Source organism: Antechinus flavipes, chromosome 6 (genome assembly GCF_016432865.1).
Source record: "Antechinus flavipes isolate AdamAnt ecotype Samford, QLD, Australia chromosome 6, AdamAnt_v2, whole genome shotgun sequence".
Lineage (NCBI taxonomy): Eukaryota > Metazoa > Chordata > Mammalia > Dasyuromorphia > Dasyuridae > Antechinus > Antechinus flavipes.
The window spans coordinates 258,360,637-258,380,386 of NC_067403.1; the positions used below are offsets into that span (position 1 = coordinate 258,360,637).

At 47.2% G+C, this 19,750-nt stretch overlaps 1 protein-coding gene across 1 annotated transcript in view; it reads right to left on the reverse strand.

The window, feature by feature from the left end:
* TESMIN (testis expressed metallothionein like protein) overlaps nucleotides 1-19,750 on the reverse strand; it is a 50,289-nt gene that overhangs the window by 5,435 nt on the left and 25,104 nt on the right. Inside the window, exons 6-7 of the mRNA XM_051965181.1 lie at nucleotides 2,788-2,890; nucleotides 1,764-1,901 (exon numbers count right to left, since the gene is read on the reverse strand). Of these exons, the coding sequence (XP_051821141.1) occupies nucleotides 1,764-1,901; nucleotides 2,788-2,890 (241 nt within the window). The remainder of the gene's footprint in view (nucleotides 1-1,763; nucleotides 1,902-2,787; nucleotides 2,891-19,750) is intronic.

Below are 19,750 nucleotides of genomic sequence, written 5' to 3' on the forward strand. Positions count from 1 at the left end.
TAAAGGAGGGAGTGGGGGGGGGAGGAATTGGAACCTTGTGGTTTTGCAAGGGTTAATGTTGAAAAATTATCCCTGCATACGTTTTGAAAAAAGCTTTAAAATGAACAAACAAATAAATAAATAGATAAATAAATAATTGGGCCACAATCTTGGGCCAAATTCCACCTTAATTAATTTATAAATAATTTACAAATAAAATTTATTTTACCTTTAAAAGATAAAGGCAGAGTCTAGTCATTGATAATGATGATGATAACTACCAATTGGCTATAACATAAAATGTTTTCATTTTCATTATAATTTAAGAAAAAACTTTTGAAAAATCAGAATTCAGCACAATGAGAAACGAATGCTGATTGACATGCACTGGGGACCCCGATAAGAGGAGCCGCCATTGTCAGGATGGTCTCTGTGGGAGCAGCAACATTAAGCCTTCCCTACTGCCACCATGGTGGCACCCTCCTTTAAAACAAAAAGTCCTTGGACTTTCTTCTGTTGCCCAGATTTCTAATAATCTCTTACCACCCAAGGGTCCAGATGTGTCAGGAAGCCTGGAATAGCCCAGGGAATTCTTCTATGAATGATGTTCACAAGTCTTCCCTCCCCTCAAAAGACCCCACCTTCATTAGGTGAAGGTTTCTCTTTTGCAGAGGGATTTCCTCTACATTTCCATGGCAGGAGGAAGAAGACAGGGAGGAAGTAGAGGGAGGAAACTAGAGAAAACCGACAGCCCTCCTGCTCTGCCCACAACCCCCAGCTTGGTCCTCTCTGGCACTTCCCGTCTTGGAGAAGAGCTATGGTGAGGACCTGAGTCATCTTCCAGGGGGAAGCACTGTGCCAGGGGACCTCGAAAGAGGCCCAGAGGGCTTTGGGGATTGCCCCATGGCAGAGGGTTTGAATGAGAGCAGACCAGGGAAATCTCATCTTACACACTAATATGGATGATAACATATTCATAATCTCTATGAACATCCTTTTACTACTGAGGTCCACTTTCATTGTGGAACAACCCCAGACAAGGTTCCTGGGCACCCAAGTGAAGAACCAGGACCTCCTGGAGCTCCTCAAAGTAACTCAGGACCTTGGAACTGACAAGAAAAATCAACTCCTCGTGGCCTTGGAGTCTTCAACGGAGAAAGGGCTCCAACGAAAGGCGCTTCTAGAGGCAGGAGCTGTGGCCCCTCAACACTGGACACCGGGCCCGGGAGTGCTGCAGTGGGGTTAGGGAGCCCATCTGCATATCATTCTTACACTGCTGGAGGTCCCAGGGGTCCCTCTGGATCCTCAGTCTCTTCACTGCTGGTCTAGGGGCGGCCTTCGGAAGGCAACATGTGGGCTAGACTATTTAAGGCAGCCAGGAAGAGAGCTGTGGACAGAGCGGGGGGCTTGGTCAGGAAGACCGGAGTTCCAATGCTACCTCGACACTTATTCCCATGGAACCCCTGGGACTCCTGATTGTGGGAAGCTCCAGGGTCCAGCACCCCGATGCTTCAGAGTGAAGTTATTTTCCTTTTGCTCTTTGTATCCTCAGCACCCGGAACAGCGCCTTACTCAGTGCTAGGTTAAGCTGACTTAGTAGTAGACGTCACCAAATGTCTCTGACCGGCTCTTAGCAATTCAGATGATTGTGAGAAACAATTGAATAAATTGGAGCTGGGAATGAGCTGTCGTTCTCTTTTTTTTTTTAAACGGGGCGGGCATTTGTGTGGACCGCGTTACCTGAGTCAGACAAAGTGAAGGGTTTTGAGACGCCGATGGCTCACCTCATAGCACTCACAGTAATTCTTCAGACAGCCTGACCTCTTACAGTTGCATCCTTTGTTATGGCGAGGCTTAATATCCCCCAGTTTCCCTTTCCCGATCTTGGGCTGGAAGGCTTCTGGGTTTCTATCAAGACAGGCCTGAAAGACAAGGAAGAGAGAGAGGAAAAATTCCCCCAATGTTTTAGTGCATCTTACTAAATACTACATTTCAGGTGTATGTACACACACACACACACACACCACATATACACACATGCCCCTATATATATTGTATATACATCCCTATCTACATCTCTATATACACATCCTTACCCATGTTTTCATATTTGCAACATATCCTTTGCACACAGTCAGTTACCCTAGTAACTATGGCAACACTTTTTAAAATTAAATTTAAAAACTTTACCTTTAATTCAGCAGCTTCTTTTGCAGCTACGTTTATAAAAGCAATCTTTGAACTTTTTTTTTTTTTTTTGCTGAGGCAATTGGGATTAAACGACTCGCCCAGGGTCGCACGGCTAATTTTTGTACTTTAGAGAGAGCTTTTTCCTTTAAGCAAAGGTCTTTCTGGTTGAAGTTTACAGGTAAGAGGGGGAATCTGTGGCCTGGCGCTCTCTCTGCGGCCGTGCAACCAGAGTTGGTGTCTGGACAGTATTTTCAGCCACATGAAGGAGCGATTTCTCCACATTTCAAGTGGGCAATTCAATTAATTGGAATGACTAAAAGTCGCAAACCGTGTCGTTTTCATTTTCCCACAGGGCAGGGCCAGCACCCGGGAAGTGCCCTCTGCCTGCTAGCCAAGCTGTGGGACTCTCTTCCTTCTAGATTCAGGCTAAGAAGCCTTTGGGCGCCTGACGAGGGCAGCCCTCACCCTGTAGCCCCTTGCCTGGCAGTCCCTCACCCTGTAGCCCCTGGCCCAGCAGCCCCTCACCCAGCAGCCCTCGCCAGGCAGCCCCTGGCCCAGCAGTCCTTTGCCCGGCTGCCACGCCCGATCCCCCACACTCAGCCCGCCTGGGCGCTTTACCTTAATGGCTTTAAACCGCTCGATTTCGTGGCGTAAATTGTTGTAGCAGTTGTTGCAGTTGCAGTTGTTGCAGAAGTCCCCGTTGGCGAAGCAGTCGCAGTACCTGAAAAGAAAGCCGAGGTGAAGATCGCTGGGGCCGGACATGCAAAGGGCCCCTCCAGGAGCTGGAAGCCCCTCAACTTTCTGTTTGTGGGGATCCAGCAATCCCCAGTTGGGAGGGCTAGCCACGGGACCCTCCGGAAGCTCCCCTGCTGCCTGTACAACCTGACTTTGGGGGAGCTGGACATCTGCAACACGGCGGGGGGGGTCATTGAATCCCCAATAGAGGGACACCGGGGGGTGGCCAGACCTGGGATTTCATCAGGATAAGCAACACCCAGCAATGAACCTTGACTAGTGCAGACGGGCCTGGGCTCCGGGAGAACCGCCTTAGCCGGCAGCTCCCTTCAGCCCGCGTCCGAGGGTGGCCCGGGGATCCAGGCCGGGGTCCAGGCTGATGCCGAGGCTGCCCACTCCCTCCTGCTCCCTCTTGGCTGTTTGTCCTGTTGAGATAATACTTGCTTCATTTCCAACAGAGCCGCCGTCTCACTGGGCTCACTCTACCGTTCCTACATGTCCGCAGACTACTCCGCTAGCTGAGGGTGGGAGGAGAGCCCCTCCCCTGACCAGCAGCACGGACCTCCAGCCACGGACAGCTCGCAGCCCCCCGGCCATCCTGCTGCCCCACCATCTTCCGAGCTGAAAGCTATTTCAGCGGCTACGAGTCCATGGAGAGGAGGCCAATTGTCTCCAACCTTCACCAGTATGTGGAGGGCAGGTGCCTTAGAGAGGGCTACATGGCACTGTTCCTGTCACCGGGCAGCTTTCTACAAGCCATATGGTCCAGACCTTTGCCAGCTTCTGCCCTCAAAACCGCCGTTCTGCCCCAGTGGTCCTGGGCGGGTCACGGGAGGCTGCCCTCCGAGGGAGGCCCGAGGACTTCTCTCATCAGCCTCTCAGAGAGCAGAGCATCAGCAGCTGGAGCTTCAGCACGCTCCCCCACGGACACTACGCCAGCTGCCGGGCTTTGCGGTCCCGCTTCACCTCATGGCCATGCCCACAAGCTTCTAGAACTAGCAGGAAGGAGACATCTTTCCCTGCCCCCTGAGTGGTCTGCAGAGATACTCCCATTCCTCCCTTCTCTTTCTCCCATCTCTCTCGTTTCTCTTCTCTTAGTCCCTGTCTCACTTTCTTTCCCTGTATGTCTCTGTCTCTGTCTCTCGCTTTCCCTGTCTGTCTGTCTTTCTCCCTCCCTCACATACACATTCACATTCATATGATCCTGACCCAAGGAAAGCTTTAGGAACCTTAGCCTTCCCAGGAGCCCTGGGTGAGGACAGAAAAGGCCCAAGAAACGGTGATTTTCTCCCCAGGACAGGGCAGAGCATGGCTTAGTGAGCAGATCATTGCGCTCTGTGTGCCCCGTGCCCTGGTCTGGGCCCTCATGAGCTCTCTTGGACTAGCTCCTGTAAGAGCCTCCTACCTGGCCTCCCTGTCCCTTCAACTCCTCCTCCTCAGCACTAGCTGCCAAACGGATGCTCCTAAAGCACGGTCTGACCAAGTCACATCCCTGCTCACTAAGCCGGGGAGGGTCCCCACTGTCTCAGCCCTACCCCCCAGCACAGTTCCGGCCTCTCTCTGCAGGCTCATCACCCCTACTGGCCACCAAGCCAAGCTCCTCTGCTGCTCCTCATCCCCGGCCATCTGCCACAGCCCTCACCCAGGCCTTTCGTGTTTCCCCCTTCTCTCTGCCTTTCCCCCCAGGTCTCAGCACCTTGCTGGCCCCAGCCCCACCACCGTGTGGTCTTTCTGCACGTACCTTTATTTCCCAGCCTGGGAGCATTATCTACCCCCCCCCCAAAAAAAGGTACAGTCCTGGGAGGGCATATTAGTGCTGGGCACACAGTAGGTATTTAATGAGCTCTTGTAGCTTGGCTGCATGGGAAGGAGCCCCTCTATCCAACTTATCCTTCCCTGGGCCGCCTCCCTGATGAGCGGCGTCCAGTCTCTGCTCAAAGCCTCCCTTGGAGGGGAGTTCTCGTCTCCTACCCTTCGGAGGCAGCTCCAGCTGTGAGGCGCCCTCACTCAACTTCCAGGGAAGGGCCTTCAGAGGCCAAACATCCCACAAAGGAGTCCCTCCTTTACTATCCCAAGCCTCACTGGCAATCGGTGGACAAGGAGTCCCTGCCGCAGGGGCCTGACCCAAACGTGGGCCTTTCCACTTAGCTCCATTAAGTTTCCTCCTATTAGATTTGGCCCTGACCCTGCTCGGTGGTTGCCCCCCCTCCCACTCCCAGCTCTGAACTCTCGGCTTCCTGCCATTTTTGGACGTGATCAGACTTAAGTCTCCTTCCTCTTCTAGTGACTTGTCTGAAGAGCCGGGCTCAGGCCAGATCCCTGGGGCACTCCACTAGAACCCCCCTCTCCGGGCTGACATCCAACCATCGAGGACAACAGGGGGTCAGGTCAGACTTTGAATCCCCATAACTGGACTCTGTGGTCTGGCCCCCATCTCCCCCACGGTGTACACCAGGATACCGCATCCTCCATACAACTTATTGCCTAATAACACGGTCACGAACAATGCTACAACATGGCCCACAGCATCCGGCTTGGCTCTGACTCCCTTGGCACTTCCTGACTCTACCAGTCGGTCGGTCGGTCACCAAACATTTGAGACGGCCCCGATGGGGGTCTTGGGAGGTTTGTCTGGGCTGACTGACATTTGAGTTCTCTGTGCTCTCTCTCCATTCTCTGAAATGGAAGACCGGATAAACTACATCGGCTGTTGCTTGGCAAAGGCAACCTCCGGGCCGCCTCAGTGGTCACACTTGGGATTTCATCAAGGCAGAAGTACCCAGCAGGGAATCTCTCCCGAGGCAGAGTCTCGGGGTCTGGGTCTGGGGAGAGCCTTTCTACCTAGTACCTCCCAGCCTGGCTGGGTCAGGGGCGGAACCAGAGCCCAGGAGGCGGCCCAGGCTGACACGGAGATCTCTACAGTGCTTACTGACTGGCTGAAACACAAACTCCTCTCCTTTGCTTTTCCCATTGAGAGGACCCTTGTTTCCTTTCCAGTGGAACCACCATCTCACTGGCCTAAAAATAATCCATCAGAAAAAGCTACAGAAGAGTCCATGACAGACATTGTCACCAGCACCAATGCAGGGGCTGGGGTCCATGTGGCACCCCGAGTCAAGGGGCCCCCACCCCTCAAAGAGTACCAGGTTCTGCTGCTGGTTCCAAGGCCAGCAGGGCAGACCTTCCCCTGTTTCCGGACCGTGACCTCTCTTCCCGGCTCTATTCTGACTCAAGGTCTGTCTGGCTCTCCTTGGATCTCTATTTGATCCTCCTCCTCCCCACTATCACCAAATGATTCTTAGATCGAGCCCAGAACGCTCATTTGACAACCAACATGAGGCTTATGGGCTCTCAGACCGTCCAAATGCTAGAGTTCTCTACTAGGCAGCTCTGCTCCCTCCTCTCCCAATTCATCCTGCTCTTCCCCAAAGCTTTCCTCTCTTCCATGGCTCCCACATTTGCTGTTGCAGCAGAGTGCTTTTCTTTGTATTTTCTTCCCTTAAAGCCCTCTCAAGAGATTAACTATCACAGAATGGCTGAATTGAACAGAAAGCCCATGCCTCAGTTGTCCCTGCTGGAAAAGACTTCCCTCTAAAAATATCCTAAAGGTCCATCCTTGCTGGAAGACCTCCAAGGAGGGGGAAGCTACTACCTGAAATTTTCCACTTTTGGACAGTTTTTATTGTAAGGAAGTTCTTCTTGATATCCAAACAATCTGCCTCGTTGGAACACTCTCCCGTGATGTGCATTGTACTCTGTGACCTAACAGAGCAAACAATCCCTCTTTCACAGAATGACCCTTTAAAGAAGATTATAAGTTTTATGTTCTCCGGGTCAAGCAACTCCAACTCCTTCATGGCACTGATCCTGTCCTTCCACAAATCAGCCAAAATGATCCCATTCACTTTTTGGCTTCCCAGTTGCACCACTGAGTCACAGTCTGTTCAGTTCCTGAGCACATTTCCCCCATATTATTCTTGTGAAATTGATTTTTGAACCCATAAGAAGCTGACCGTTTATTCCTATTAAATTTCATCTTACTAGAATGGGCTCAGTGTTCTAGCTAGTCAAGTCTTAATTTTCACCTTGTCATTCAGTGTTAGATCTCCCTCCTAAGTCTAAGTTCATCTACAGATTTCAGCTATGCCTTTTTGCAAGTGATTAATAAAAATAGTTAACAGCAAAGGGTCCAGCCCTTCCAGGACCCTTCAAGGCTCCTTCTAAGCTGATTTTAGACCAGTAATGGGAACTCTTTAGGCCTAAACTTTTTTCTCCTCTGCCCTTGTCCCGATAGCCTCAGCTCATCATGAGCTTCAGCACCCCCAGCACCGGGTTATGATGGTTTATGACACACCTGAGCCTTCAGCATCTGATACCTACCCTTCATCCCATCTTCTTTCTGTGGCTTTTAAAAATAACATATTAGGTGAGTTCCCTCTAAGTACCTATACCGATATGGCACAGCATGTAATAGGGAAGACTGCAGCTTAGTATGGACGGGACAATGATAAGTAACAACAGGGAAAGGCAGAACTACTTCATCCTCAGTTTAATTCCACTTTCTCTGCCAAGGAGAGTGGGAAAAGGATAAAACAGAAGCAAAAGGAATATGAGAAACAAGGAAAAAGTAAGAGAACTCAAAACATCTGAGCCCTCATGGTCTGGGCTCGGCCCTGGGCTACTGAACATTTTTCTCAATGACTTTGGTAAAGGCACAGATGGCGTGCTTATCAAATTGGCAAAGGCAACCTCTGGGCCTCCTTAGGTGGTCACACTTGGGATTTTATCAAGGCAGGAAATAGGGAATCTCTCCTGAGGCAGACAGCCCTGGGTTTGGGGAGAATCTTCCTAGCTAGAACCTACCCCAGATGGGGAGGGATGGCTAACCCAATGGCTGACAGCCAGAATTCCAAAAGATTATTAGTGACTAGAAAACTGCACTGATGAAATTCAGTAGAGATAAACATGACATCACAGAACCATCGATTCACAGCAGGAAGGGAACTACAGGTCATTTATTCCAGTCCCTTCATTTTACAGATGAGGAAAATAAAGCCCAAAATGGCTCAGTGATTTGTCCAAGGTCATATGGATAGGAAATGACAGAGCTGAATTTAAGCTGAGTGGTAAATGATCCATTTTTTTAAACTCAGGCTTTAAAAAATCAGTTTCACAAATATAAGATGGGGGAAGCTGACAAAGATCTAGGACTTGTAGTGGGCTCAATATGAATCAAGAGTATAAAAGGATGATGAGACAAAGTAATATGATTTTGAACTGAATTCTGAGAAGTAAGGTTTGCAATAATTAGGAGATTGAGATCTTTATTGCACTTTGCCATGACCTAGATTGCTATGGTCATTTCTGGGTGTAATAGTCTATGTAATAGTTAACATATATTGGTCAACCTGCCATCTGGGGGAGGGGAGAGGAAGGAGGGAAAAAGTTGGAACAAAAGGATTTGCAACTGTCAATGCTGAAAAATTAACCATGCATGTAACTTATAAATAAAAAGCTGTAATAATTAAAAATAAAAAAAATAGTCTATGTAAGCCATTGATAATCTAGAATGCATTCAGAGAAGAGTGACAAGCACAGTGGAGGGAAATGACTCTATGACATGTGCTGATCAGCTGAAGGAATGATGAACCTGAGAGAAAACTTGGGGAAAGGCTGAGAATGGGCATCTTTCATGGTCCTGTTCAAGTATCTGAAGGGCTGTCAGGGAGAAGAGGCATTTGATTTGGTCCCTACAAGAGAGAAGCATGAGCAATGAGTGGATATTATAAAAAGGCAAATTGAAGACTCATAAAAGGAAAGCATCTGGAGATTTTAAGCATTATCCCTAAAAGGAATGGGCTGTTTCTAGAGGGAGCAGGTTTCTCCTCAGGGAATGTCCTTCCTGGGAGTGGGATGATGAGATTGGAGGACCATTTGCCAGGTACTGGTGGCATTTAGGGGCTTCTGAGGTGCCTTTTGCCTTGAGAATTCTATAATCCTGTGATTCATTATTACACAATTCATGTTTAGGCAACACAAATTCTATCAAGCCAACTGTTGCATAAAGATGCCAAGAAATAAATGGCATAAGCATTAACCCACTTTACTGACAAGAGGCTGGCAGAAGTAAAAGGCTCTGGGAGAGTCACGAGCTCCTGAGAGCTGGGATTGAGAGCTCTGTCCTTTCTCCACAAAACCACCCGAAATTCAATCGGACAGTGCCAGGGAGTCGTTGTTTTGTGCTTGGGTTTAATCATCTAAGCTCTATGGATTCCATTTTCCTCATTTGCACCGAGACAAGGTTACGTTAGTAATTTCCGAGATTTGCTCTCGTTCCAAAATCTAGGAGCGTGACTTAGTCCGGGCATTTTCCCCGCAGGGAGCTGGCCGAGGTACCTGATGAGCAGGGACACATCTGCCCTCTGCTGGCCACTCACAGCATTTCCCCAGCTGCCGGCACAAGCCTGAAGAACTGGGAGCATGGCCTGGGCACTGAGCCGTAGCTGGGGCCACGCGGGGCTTTCAGGCCCTTCCCGGGGCCTCTGAGGGGCCTGTGACCGCAGTCAGACCTTGACCCAACAACCCCGGCTCCTCAGCTTGGATGTCACGAGCATTTAAGTACTTGCTCGTCACCTCCTCACCCTAAGGATACAAATGACCCAAAGGGAGACAAAGGCAGATGGGACAGAGCCATGCGAAGTGGGGCTGCCTTCCTCGGAAAGTGAGGAGGTCAGAGGCACTGAACAGGAGGCATTTCTGTTCATCCAGGGAAGCCCCCAGGCTAGAGCTAAAGGGATTCAGTCCTGGGGACAGACCTGATCCATGGGAATCTCCACAGGGTGGCACAGTAACGGCAGCTCAGGGCACCGGAGACCGTGACTCTCAGGAGTCCGGTACGACAGACAGGCTCTGCCCAGAGTTGGCTCCAACTGAGAGTCCTCATCCCGGGAAGACCCGGCTGCAGGAATGGCACCAGAAGTGCTCTGCCACCCGAATCCCGCCCGTTCTCAGCAGTCTAGCAACCCCAGGGTTGGGATTATGAAGCTGCCTGGAGGAGGAGTCAAGATGACCACGAGCCCCACGTCTGTCTGGGGGAGCCTTACTCCAGGAAGAGTCTCCACACAAGACAGAAAACAACTACGGCCACCACCAGATGTTTCTCACTTAAAACTGTGTCGTCTGTGGCCTTTTGACTAGTGTTTAAAGCACATTATGATGCCACAAGGACTCAGCTGATGGTCTTTCTTCTTCAACAGCTGTTCCAGAAAGAGGAAGGTCAGAGTCTTGCCGATCAGGAAACAAAAATAAGGAGCCTCATCTACTTCTTCCTCTTCCCTCTAAAAGATGGTAACAACACTGGCATTTTTGATACCCCATGACCTTTCTTCAACAGAGAAAGCCAGTCCTAGATTCCAAGTGGGGCCCTTCTCTCCCTGCTTGAAGATTGTGGGACTGAGTCTGCAAGCAGTGGGACCCCATTCTTGTGGGCATCATCCTGCCCTCTCTTTGCAGGCTTTCTCTGCTTCCCAGTTTTTAACCCTTCACAATCTAACATCTTTCTAAAACATTGAAGCCATGGCTGATTGGGGTAAACCTACCCAAGAAAAAATAAAAAGCAGCATTTAAAAGAGGAAGGGGGTTAGGGAAAAGGGGAAACCAAACCAAGCATGCCCTGCTCATGTTCTGGAAGAGGCTGTCTTTTTATTCTCCAGAGTGAGCCAATTCTCCTGTTGCCAGGCTCGCTCAGGAAAGCCGAGAATTTTTGAGAAGGAATTTAAAGCTAGCCTGGGTCAATCTCTCACCCTGTAGAAATCTCTGTAAACGTTCGTAAACGTTCCTGAATTATGGTCATCCAGCCTCTGAGAGGCCACTGGCAACGAGGGGGAGCTCATTGTCTCTTCAGACAGACCATCTCCTTCCCCTTAGGAAGGCTCCAAGAGCCGACTCTTCCATTACCCCTTCCCCAATTCACCTCCCCCATAACAAATGGACAGTAGCCACAGCCATGGCCAGACCCTCTTTTCTACTCCAGGTTCAGGTCTCTAAAACTCATCAGATTTGAAGGACTCCACTCATGGGTTCCTCCACCCAGTTCTGGGGGGTCCTCAGAGGCCGTTTTGGCCAATCCCTTCCGAGTCTCATACAGGGCCAGTTCAGCACCACCTGACTTACTATCTCCTTGCAATCCAAGGGAGAAACAAGGGAGAGAAGGGACAAATTATCCACATAAAGTGAAGAATTATTTTCAATTTTTCCCTTCCCCTTTGATGCTTTTTAAAAAATTATTATTAAATCTTATGGCTCATTCTCTATATAAGGAATCTATAACAAAATTGTCTTTGAAAAAAAAGGAAATTCATTTTGTCAGAATGTTCTCTTAAAAATAAAATAGTGGCTAGTCAATAAACATGATCATCAGAAAACCCTCCTTTCTTCCCTATAAACACTCAACACCCCATTTCTATTAGATCAGTTATATAAAATCCTTAAAGAAAAAAAGAGTATCTGACTAAATAGTTGTCCACCCAGAACACAACATATGATGACTCTTTAGACCTAAGAATAGTCTGATTTGTAAAATCTCCAGGGACTCCCTAGTTTGTGCTCAACCCAGCCTTCTCTTTGCTTCAATTTCTCCTCATCCCTCTTCGGCTGACTGATCAACCGTTTCACTTGTCAACTACCCAAAGGGTCAAAACTCACATTTTTTTTTTGGTTGATGTGACCAGCTACAGCCAAGGTTCGTTATGGAAAAAGTATAGTTGTCAGTTACAATCAAGATTTTTTAAATTTTGTGGTCTTTTTTCGTGTTTCACAAAACTTGTATTCACTGTTAAAAGTAAATAAACAACAGACAGCAGACTCGGGCAAGTTCAACCATTGAAGTTCATGCCAAATTATCTGAGAAAGAGTCAAAAGACTAAAGAAAGAGATTCTATTGGAGACTTCCAATTTCTGACAAGGAAAATTGAAGGAAAAATTTGTCCCAAATCAGGGGCATTTTCTAACTATATACTCTAGGAATCCATTATAGGAATGATTAAAGCCCCCATGTTTTGGCAGATAAAGGGCAGGTATGGTTTGTCTAAAAAAAGATTCAGCCTAGATTCATTGTGAAGTGATTTCATTGCAGAATTGCTTTTTTCCATGCTGCGAGAAAAATGTGTTCCCAAATAGTTAACGTCCATCAATACAAATGTCACTCAAACATCTTGTACATCTCAGGATTGTTCTGAGAGCAAAATGCCTCTCTCTCTCTTTGAGATGCTCACTTTTCAAAGGATTAAGAGGCATTTTCTGCTCTCACTTCAGTAGACTGTTAACAGGCAGGGACTACTTTGTTTTGTCTGTCCACAAAGCAGTTCCTTGCACACCATAGGTGCTTAATGTCTGCTGAACTGCAGTAAGTCGTTCAATAAAATGATATTTTCTATTTTGAAAGTGAATTTTTAACAGGATGGTTTCAGAAAGGCCTGGAGAGACTTACATGAACTGATGCTGAGTGAAACGAGCAGGGCCAGGAGATCATTATATACTTCAACAACAATACTATATGATGACTGATTCTGATGGACCTGGCCATCCTCAGCAATGAGATGAACCAAATCAGTTCCAATGGAGCAGGAATGAACTGAACCAGCTATGCCCAGCGAAAGAACTCTGGGAGATGACTAAGAACCATTACATTGAATTCCCAATCCCTATATTTTTGTCTGCCTGCATTTTGGATTTCCTTCACAGGCTAATTGTACAATATTTCAGAGTCCGATTCTTTTTGTACAGCAAAATAACGGCTTGGTTATGTGTATTTATTGTGTATCTAATTTATACTTTAATATATTTAACATCTACTGGTCATCCTGCCATCTGGGGGAGGGGGTGGGGAGGAGGGGAAAAATTGGAACAAGAGATTTGGCAATTGTCAATGCTGTAAAGTTACCCATACATATAACCTGTAAATAAAAGGCTATTAAAATTAAAAAGTATTTATAAATAAATAAATTTAGTAATCACCAACATGATTGTTACAATATCCAAAGAACTAAACAAAATTCAAAAATGAAAGATTGTATATGAAACAATGACTTCATATTAGTCTCTTAAAATATGTTAAATTGAAAATGATAATTATAAACTATATCCCTTTGTGAATTTCTAAAAAAAAAAAAGTGAATTTTGCATTATAACCTTTCATTTGGAAGCATCAGTAGTTAAAAACTTGGAAAACACAAATTGTGTATTTTTATGCTGATCTGATGGGTATTGTGAATAAATGATTCTTCATTTTTTCTTTAGGTTTTAAACCATTATTTTATTAAACTTGCATACAATTTATTGGAAACACAATTTTTATAAATTAAGAAATCCATATTTAGTGCAAGACAGCCAGTAGTAGCCATTCTTTTCCCACCTATTTTCAATAGAGACTTATTATAGAGGAAATGTATTTCTAAGCAGAGACATGATACTGCTCTATGCAAGAGCTCTGCTTATAGGACATAGAAAAAGAAGAAATAGGCAAAGAAGGAAGGTTCCTAGGAGTGGTCACACCTCTGCCTCCCCTCCTACTGTCTTTTTTTGTGATAAAGCCTTCCCCTGGGCGCCAAAACACCACATAAGGCGTCTCTCTGCCCTTGGATTTCTCTCCTGCATTCCCTGAACAGATCGACTTTGTTCTCCTATCCTTTCGCCTCCCCAAAGGAGAAGTCCAGGGGGGTCACTGGCTGACTTTTCCTTACCTGTCTCACTCTTACATGATCTACAGATTTTCCATTCCTTCCGTGAAAAGACACACTTTGTGTTGTTCACAAAGGCTGTGTCATCAATTACTCAAAAAAGCTACAGATCTTCAGTCCTAAATCCCAGCATTACTGGAGGTCAATTCACTTTTCAACTAGTAAAAGCTTCATTAGCAATGCCTCGTGGGCTTTGGGAACTCACTTCTGGCCCAATCCAACACCCCTTGTGCTCTTCCTCTCTCCCAACCTACCCCCACTGGTGCACCAAGGTAGCTCTCTGACTTCTCAAGGAGCTCTGCAATGGAAAAATCACACAGAGATGTGGTTAGGGTTGCTAGCCATTGGGGACGTTCAGTCCCAAGCTGAGGGCAGGATGGGACCGGGCAGGGCTGGGCGGGGCAGGGGCAGGCAACAAACAAATCCTGTGACGTAGCGCCCTTGACAGCAGAGTTCCAGGCGCACCTCCAATTTCCGCCACTCACTCTCTCTCCCCTTCTGGCCAGCATTTATGTGTCTAAGTAGGCATGCTGTCCTATCTCTCTGCTTACCCAGACTCAACAGTTGGCAGCCCTAGGTGGGCAAGGCAAAAGGGTCCACTAGTTTTCTAAGAAAATTTACGCGTATAGTAAACCACGCCACAAAAGTTTCCATAAAATAGATGGTGCGGGTGGACATGTTTTGATAGCTAATGTTCAGCAAGGTGCTAATGTCCAGTCCAATATCACCTGAGGGGTTAATGAATGCTCAATGGCAAATGCAAACAAAAGGCGAAGATTCCTCCCCTGAGATGCAGGTGATTCCAGCCCGGCATCGAGTGCCAAAGTCAGAGGCTGTTCACACACTTCGAGGGCGTCTCCAATTCCCACTGAACATCAGTTCCATTGCTAAACATCACCACGTGTACACTCCTTGCCAACCTGGCATTGTCTGGACCTTTCTCCATTTACTGATTTCTAAACAACCTTATTTCATATTTAATAATGAAGGATTTTTGATTACTTACAATTTCAGACACTGGGATTTGGTACAGTTACATGGCTTTTTAGACTTTGAGTCCCATGAACTAAGAGTTACTCTACAAGAATTAAAAAAGAAAATGTATTCAGATAGTTAGCCTTTTAAAAAAGAAGTCATTAAGCTTCTGGTGTTTTGTCTTTGTGTGTAACTAATATAGAAATTCACAACACCAGCGACTAAAATTATTGGCAGGTGTTTGATCATGAAATCTAATCTTAGAAAAGGAGAGTGGGAAGGATTTAAAAACACTCTTGATGGAAATGGTGGGCTAGAAATTCAGCTGTTGTGGCCAAGGGGGTAAAGTCACTGTTCCCCTTCTCAAGGAAGCATTCACAAATTAACACCATCAGCTGCTTTTGTCCACATCTGCATTCTAGGTGCCCAGACGTTTCTGTATTCATTTTGTATTCTAGGGTAATAAAAACCCTCTTTTGTGGTTCCCCGGAGACTAAGGGAAGGCGTTCCAAATAGCTTGAAAGTGTAAATTGAAGGAAGTTAATAAAACAATTATTTTTATGTCAATGGTTTGTACTTTTAATGACCCCTATTAATAAAGCATATTGTGAGCACTCAATAATTTGATCATTGTGGATTTTCCTCAGGCCAGTCAATGTGCCATCTTCAGGTAAATTTAGCAAGCATTTATTAAGCACCTAGGGTGTACCTGACACTGAACCAGGTGAACAGCAATATAGATTAAAAAAATACAATTTCTATTCTTAGAGGGTTTATATATGCAAATAAGTAAATACAATATAAACAAAGTAATTTTGAGGGGGAGGGGGCGAGTGATAATGGAATAAGGAAATATCAGGAAATATCTTCCTGTAGGAGATGAAATTCATGAAGAAACTAAGAATTGAGGAAGAAGAGCATTTCAGACATTGCAGAAGAGGGGAACATCATTGTGGAAGGACAGACTGGAGCCAAGTAGTGAGGTTCTTTGAATGCCAAACAGGAGTTTGTATTTTTTATCCTGGAAGCAATAGTGAGCCACTGAAGCTTCCTAAGTAAGGGAGTGACTGGTGTTCTAGGAATGTCCATGGAGGCAGACCTACTAGCTGCAAAAATCAAAATGAGAGGTGCACCAGGATGGGGGTATTATGAGAGGAGGCGGCAAAACAGAAAAGTCTTGAGGTCAGTGGCAATGAAAGAGTCGTTAAAAATCCCCTTTTGGTCAGCCGCAGGTTTAAAAGTGAAAGAATTCACTTATCCCGAATTATTAATCGCAAAATAAAGTTTATTGTTAGATAGAAACCAGTTTGCTAAAAGACTGACTTCTATAGTGGCAAAGTCCTATTAGGGAAATGGAATCTTACATTGAGAATGCCTTCCCAGCAGGCCGGGTCCTAGCAAATTGCTTGGACCTTGCAAAGAGTGAACCCAGAAACTGCCTTTTTTAAGGAGTCTTGAGGCTTGAAAAGCCAAGGTTCTCAGGTTTAGATGCTTATCAGTATCCAGCCCAGATCTACTGGAATTAACACTTCAAAGAGGGGCTTTTTGGCCAGGATTTCTAATTGAATCAAGGGCTCTGGCATCCCCAAAAGATAACTTATCTGGGGGATATGCCCTCCCCAGGAGGGGCTGAGACTGCAAAAGGGATCACAGATCAAAAGGAAATACAGTTTCTTAAAGGGAACACAACTTCAGTAAAGAGAAGAGTTTCCCTCCCACTTCAAGGAGGAAAGAGGGACAGATGGCTGGATAGATGGCAGCATCCAAGGAACAGATAAAGTCAGGAGGAGAGGTTTAGGGTCAGAGAAGATGAGTTCTTCTTTGGGATAATGACTAAACGTGGCCCCAGAGTAGAGATGAGAAAACACATTTCTTTAGCTCCTTTGCAGAGGACCACCATGGAGGAGAGACACTAGACGTTGTCCCAGTTGGCTGATGGGCTGGGGAGTTTAGGGGAATTATTTTCTTCCTTTCTTTGTTAAAGGAGACCAAAGAGAGGGATATATTCAGAAATGGGTGTGATGGAAACCCAGATAATAACAATGAGCAATCCAAAGAGAATGAGCCCTGTTTTGGCCATGTTGAGTCTGGGGTGCTTACAGGTCTGAAAAGGTCTGGTTTGATAAGTAAAAGGAAAACCAGGGCATCAAAAAAAACCCCATAAAAGAAAGGAGGTGGTCAATATTGCCATGTGATGCAAGAAGGGTGAGAGGACAAAGCCTGGCCATTGGATCTGGCAACTACAGAAGGGGAGAAAGTAAGAGTTTGGCTGTGAAAGGCAGGAGGCAACTGGTAGTTGCTCAAAGGACTGTAGGGTCAAGAAATTCTATTTTTATGGGGGGTGGGGTGGGATCTGGGCATGTCTGCTAGCAGAGTAGGAGGCAGCACTGGATATCCTGAAAGTGAGGGGGGAAGAGGGAAGGATGAGAAGGAGGGAGAGAAGGAGAGAGAGAAAAAGGGAGGGAGGGAAGGAGGGAGAGAAGTTCACTGAAAGGGAGTGGATCAAGTGCTTCAGGGAAGGGGCTGGTCTTAGGGCAAAGGAGAAAAGAATGCGGGTGACACTGAGGGGACAAAGAGCTACAAAACTGTGGAGGTGGAGGAAAAGTCCTCAGTTTTCCTGGAGAGCTTGAATTGAGGCTGTTTCCCAAGAGTGAAGCACCTTGAGGAGGTTTGAAGGAAAGCCAGGGGAGGAAGGAGGAGTCACAGCTGTGTGAGCACCTCCCAGGGGCTTTTTGGAGCTTGGTCATGGGGATGGAGAAGTGGGAGTCAGAGCCATACAAGACTGAAGATGGGAAAGGGATGTGGAAATCAGCAAGTGATTTATGAGTCCAGACCAGTGAACTGGTTAAAGATATGGTCAAGTTACTGAAGGGAGAGCAAAGCCCAGGAGGGTTGGGGGGACAGGAGAGTGAGATGACTAGGGATGGCATTACAAGTGGTAGAAGGAGCAGGTGGATAATGGGGACAGAACATGACTCTGGGGCTCAGGCTATTTTTGTGCAGCTCAGGGGAGCTGGCAGAAGGTCAGAGGGGTCTCAGAATGTAGAAAGGCTGGGGGTCAGCCAGCCAGGGTCTGAGCAACCTCAGAGGAGCAACCACCAACATGTGGCTAGGATGAGCCAATCTGACACTTGAAGGATGAGACCTTGCAGAGTCTCAGCTCATCCCTGGACCAGAGACTGAAGGGAACCGCAGAGATGGGGCATTCAGAGCCAGTCCTCACGCAGGCGTGGCCATTAACCCAGGAACTTTCTCTTACTGATTCCTAGCTTTAATTGTGTTTGACATGTTTTGGTATCTACATCTCCTAACCCAGGGCCTTGTATACAGTAGGTGCTTAATAAATGTTGGCTAAAATGTGTGTGTTTGGGTGTGTATGTGTTTGTATTGAGGAGAAAGGCATCTCTTTGTAAAAATGCATATGGTGGCTCTGTAAACACGGGATTGTGTAGATGCCGCCAAGTTGGGGCGCTGTGGTCTTCAGTTATTTATGATTCCTTGTGGGACCCCCGTATTCCCGGATCTGATATGGCCACTGGCCTCTAGACCAGTGGAATTCTTTCCATGGACAGTTAGTAGTCATTAAAAAGCCTTCTCCCTTCCACTCTTGCTGGAAGTGGGGACTAGCTGGCGGGCTCAGCCATTTTCATTTCAGGGGCTTGCCTTTTGATTCTACTCTTTAGATTAGGGTTCTTAATGGGGTAATTAAGATTAGGGTTCTTAATTCTCATAGCTCTGGGGTTTTTGAACTTGGATGGGAAAAATAGTCGGTTTTCTCGGTAATCCCAGTTGTTTTAACTTTATGTGCTTAGAAATCATCTTCTGAGAAGGATTTCACTGCTTCCACCAGAATGCCGCCCAGAAGGTCTGAGAGACAAAACTGGGAAGGATTCTCCATCCCAATCAGCCCTACTTCTGTGTCCTCGCATTAGCCGATGGCTTTCACCCAGTTCCACCTCTCCTCGCTTCCTTAGCTCTCCATCCCCTTCTTGCCAGGGGTCATGTCCCCAGTTCTAAGCAAGGCTGGTGCTGATCTTTTCCCACTGGACTTCTCTCCAGAAGAGGCTTCTCCATCATCATGGCCCAGAAGTTTAAATCAATGCGTGGTTTCGTGTTTACTTGGTTCATTTCTTTCATTTAAATAGAGGAAGGCAAGAGTGCTCTGGTCCCCTCAGGGGGCCAGGCCACCCCCACCCGCACCTCAGCCAGAACACGAGAGCCCTTCAGGGCCTGGCTCTCCAGGGCTCCACTTCTGTGGGCTGAGGGTTGACACCCATGTCTAGGCTGCTGCTGCTGCCTCCTCTCAGTTCTTCCCCAACCTGGGTCCTGCCCAAGTTTTCCAGGCATTGCTGGGGGGCAGTGACCCGGCAGCTCCTAGATAAGGGAACAATGATTTCCTTTCCAGCCAAGAGCAGACCGGGGTAACTCTTGTGTTCCTGCTCAGACACATGTGATGCTTGAACCCTGAGAAGAAGGAATTGAGTCCAAGGAATCCCTACGATACATCCAAGGGGAGACCTACAGTAGTTTGTTAAACAATGGTTACTCACCCACAGCACCAAGCTTGGAGCTAGGAGGTGGGATGAGAGGGGCAGGGAGCAGCCCTGGCCACGGGAGGGCTTATGATGGGCTTGGCCAGTGCCCAACAGCTTCAAGGGTTCCAGGCCAAACCGAGGCACAGAAGCAAGGAAGAATGAACGGGGTTGGAGGTGAGGAATAAAGAGATGCATCAATGTAACCTAAGTCGGATGTTGGAGAAGGTGGGAAGAAGGCTTGGAGAGGACAGCAGAGCCTCTGGGCCAGGGATGGAGCTCACCCCCCAGGGCGTGGGACACTGGCTTATTCCATCTCTGTGGCAGATTGCTCTGGAATTATACAAGGCATGGATTCAACCACTCCTGGCCCCCGCCGGCTCCACCGTCCCACTGTCCCTCAGGGAGTCAGGAGACAGAAACAAAGAGCCCGCACCCACTGACATAGTCACAGCCTCTCTCGTTGTTGGCAGCCAAGAACTGGAGACATTCTAGGCATGAATGGTAACAAATGTGGGGAGTTCAGAGAAATGGGAAGGGAGTCGTGGTTCTCAGAGGAAGCCAGGGAACGTAAATGAATGGCTGAGATTAAGAAGGGACAAG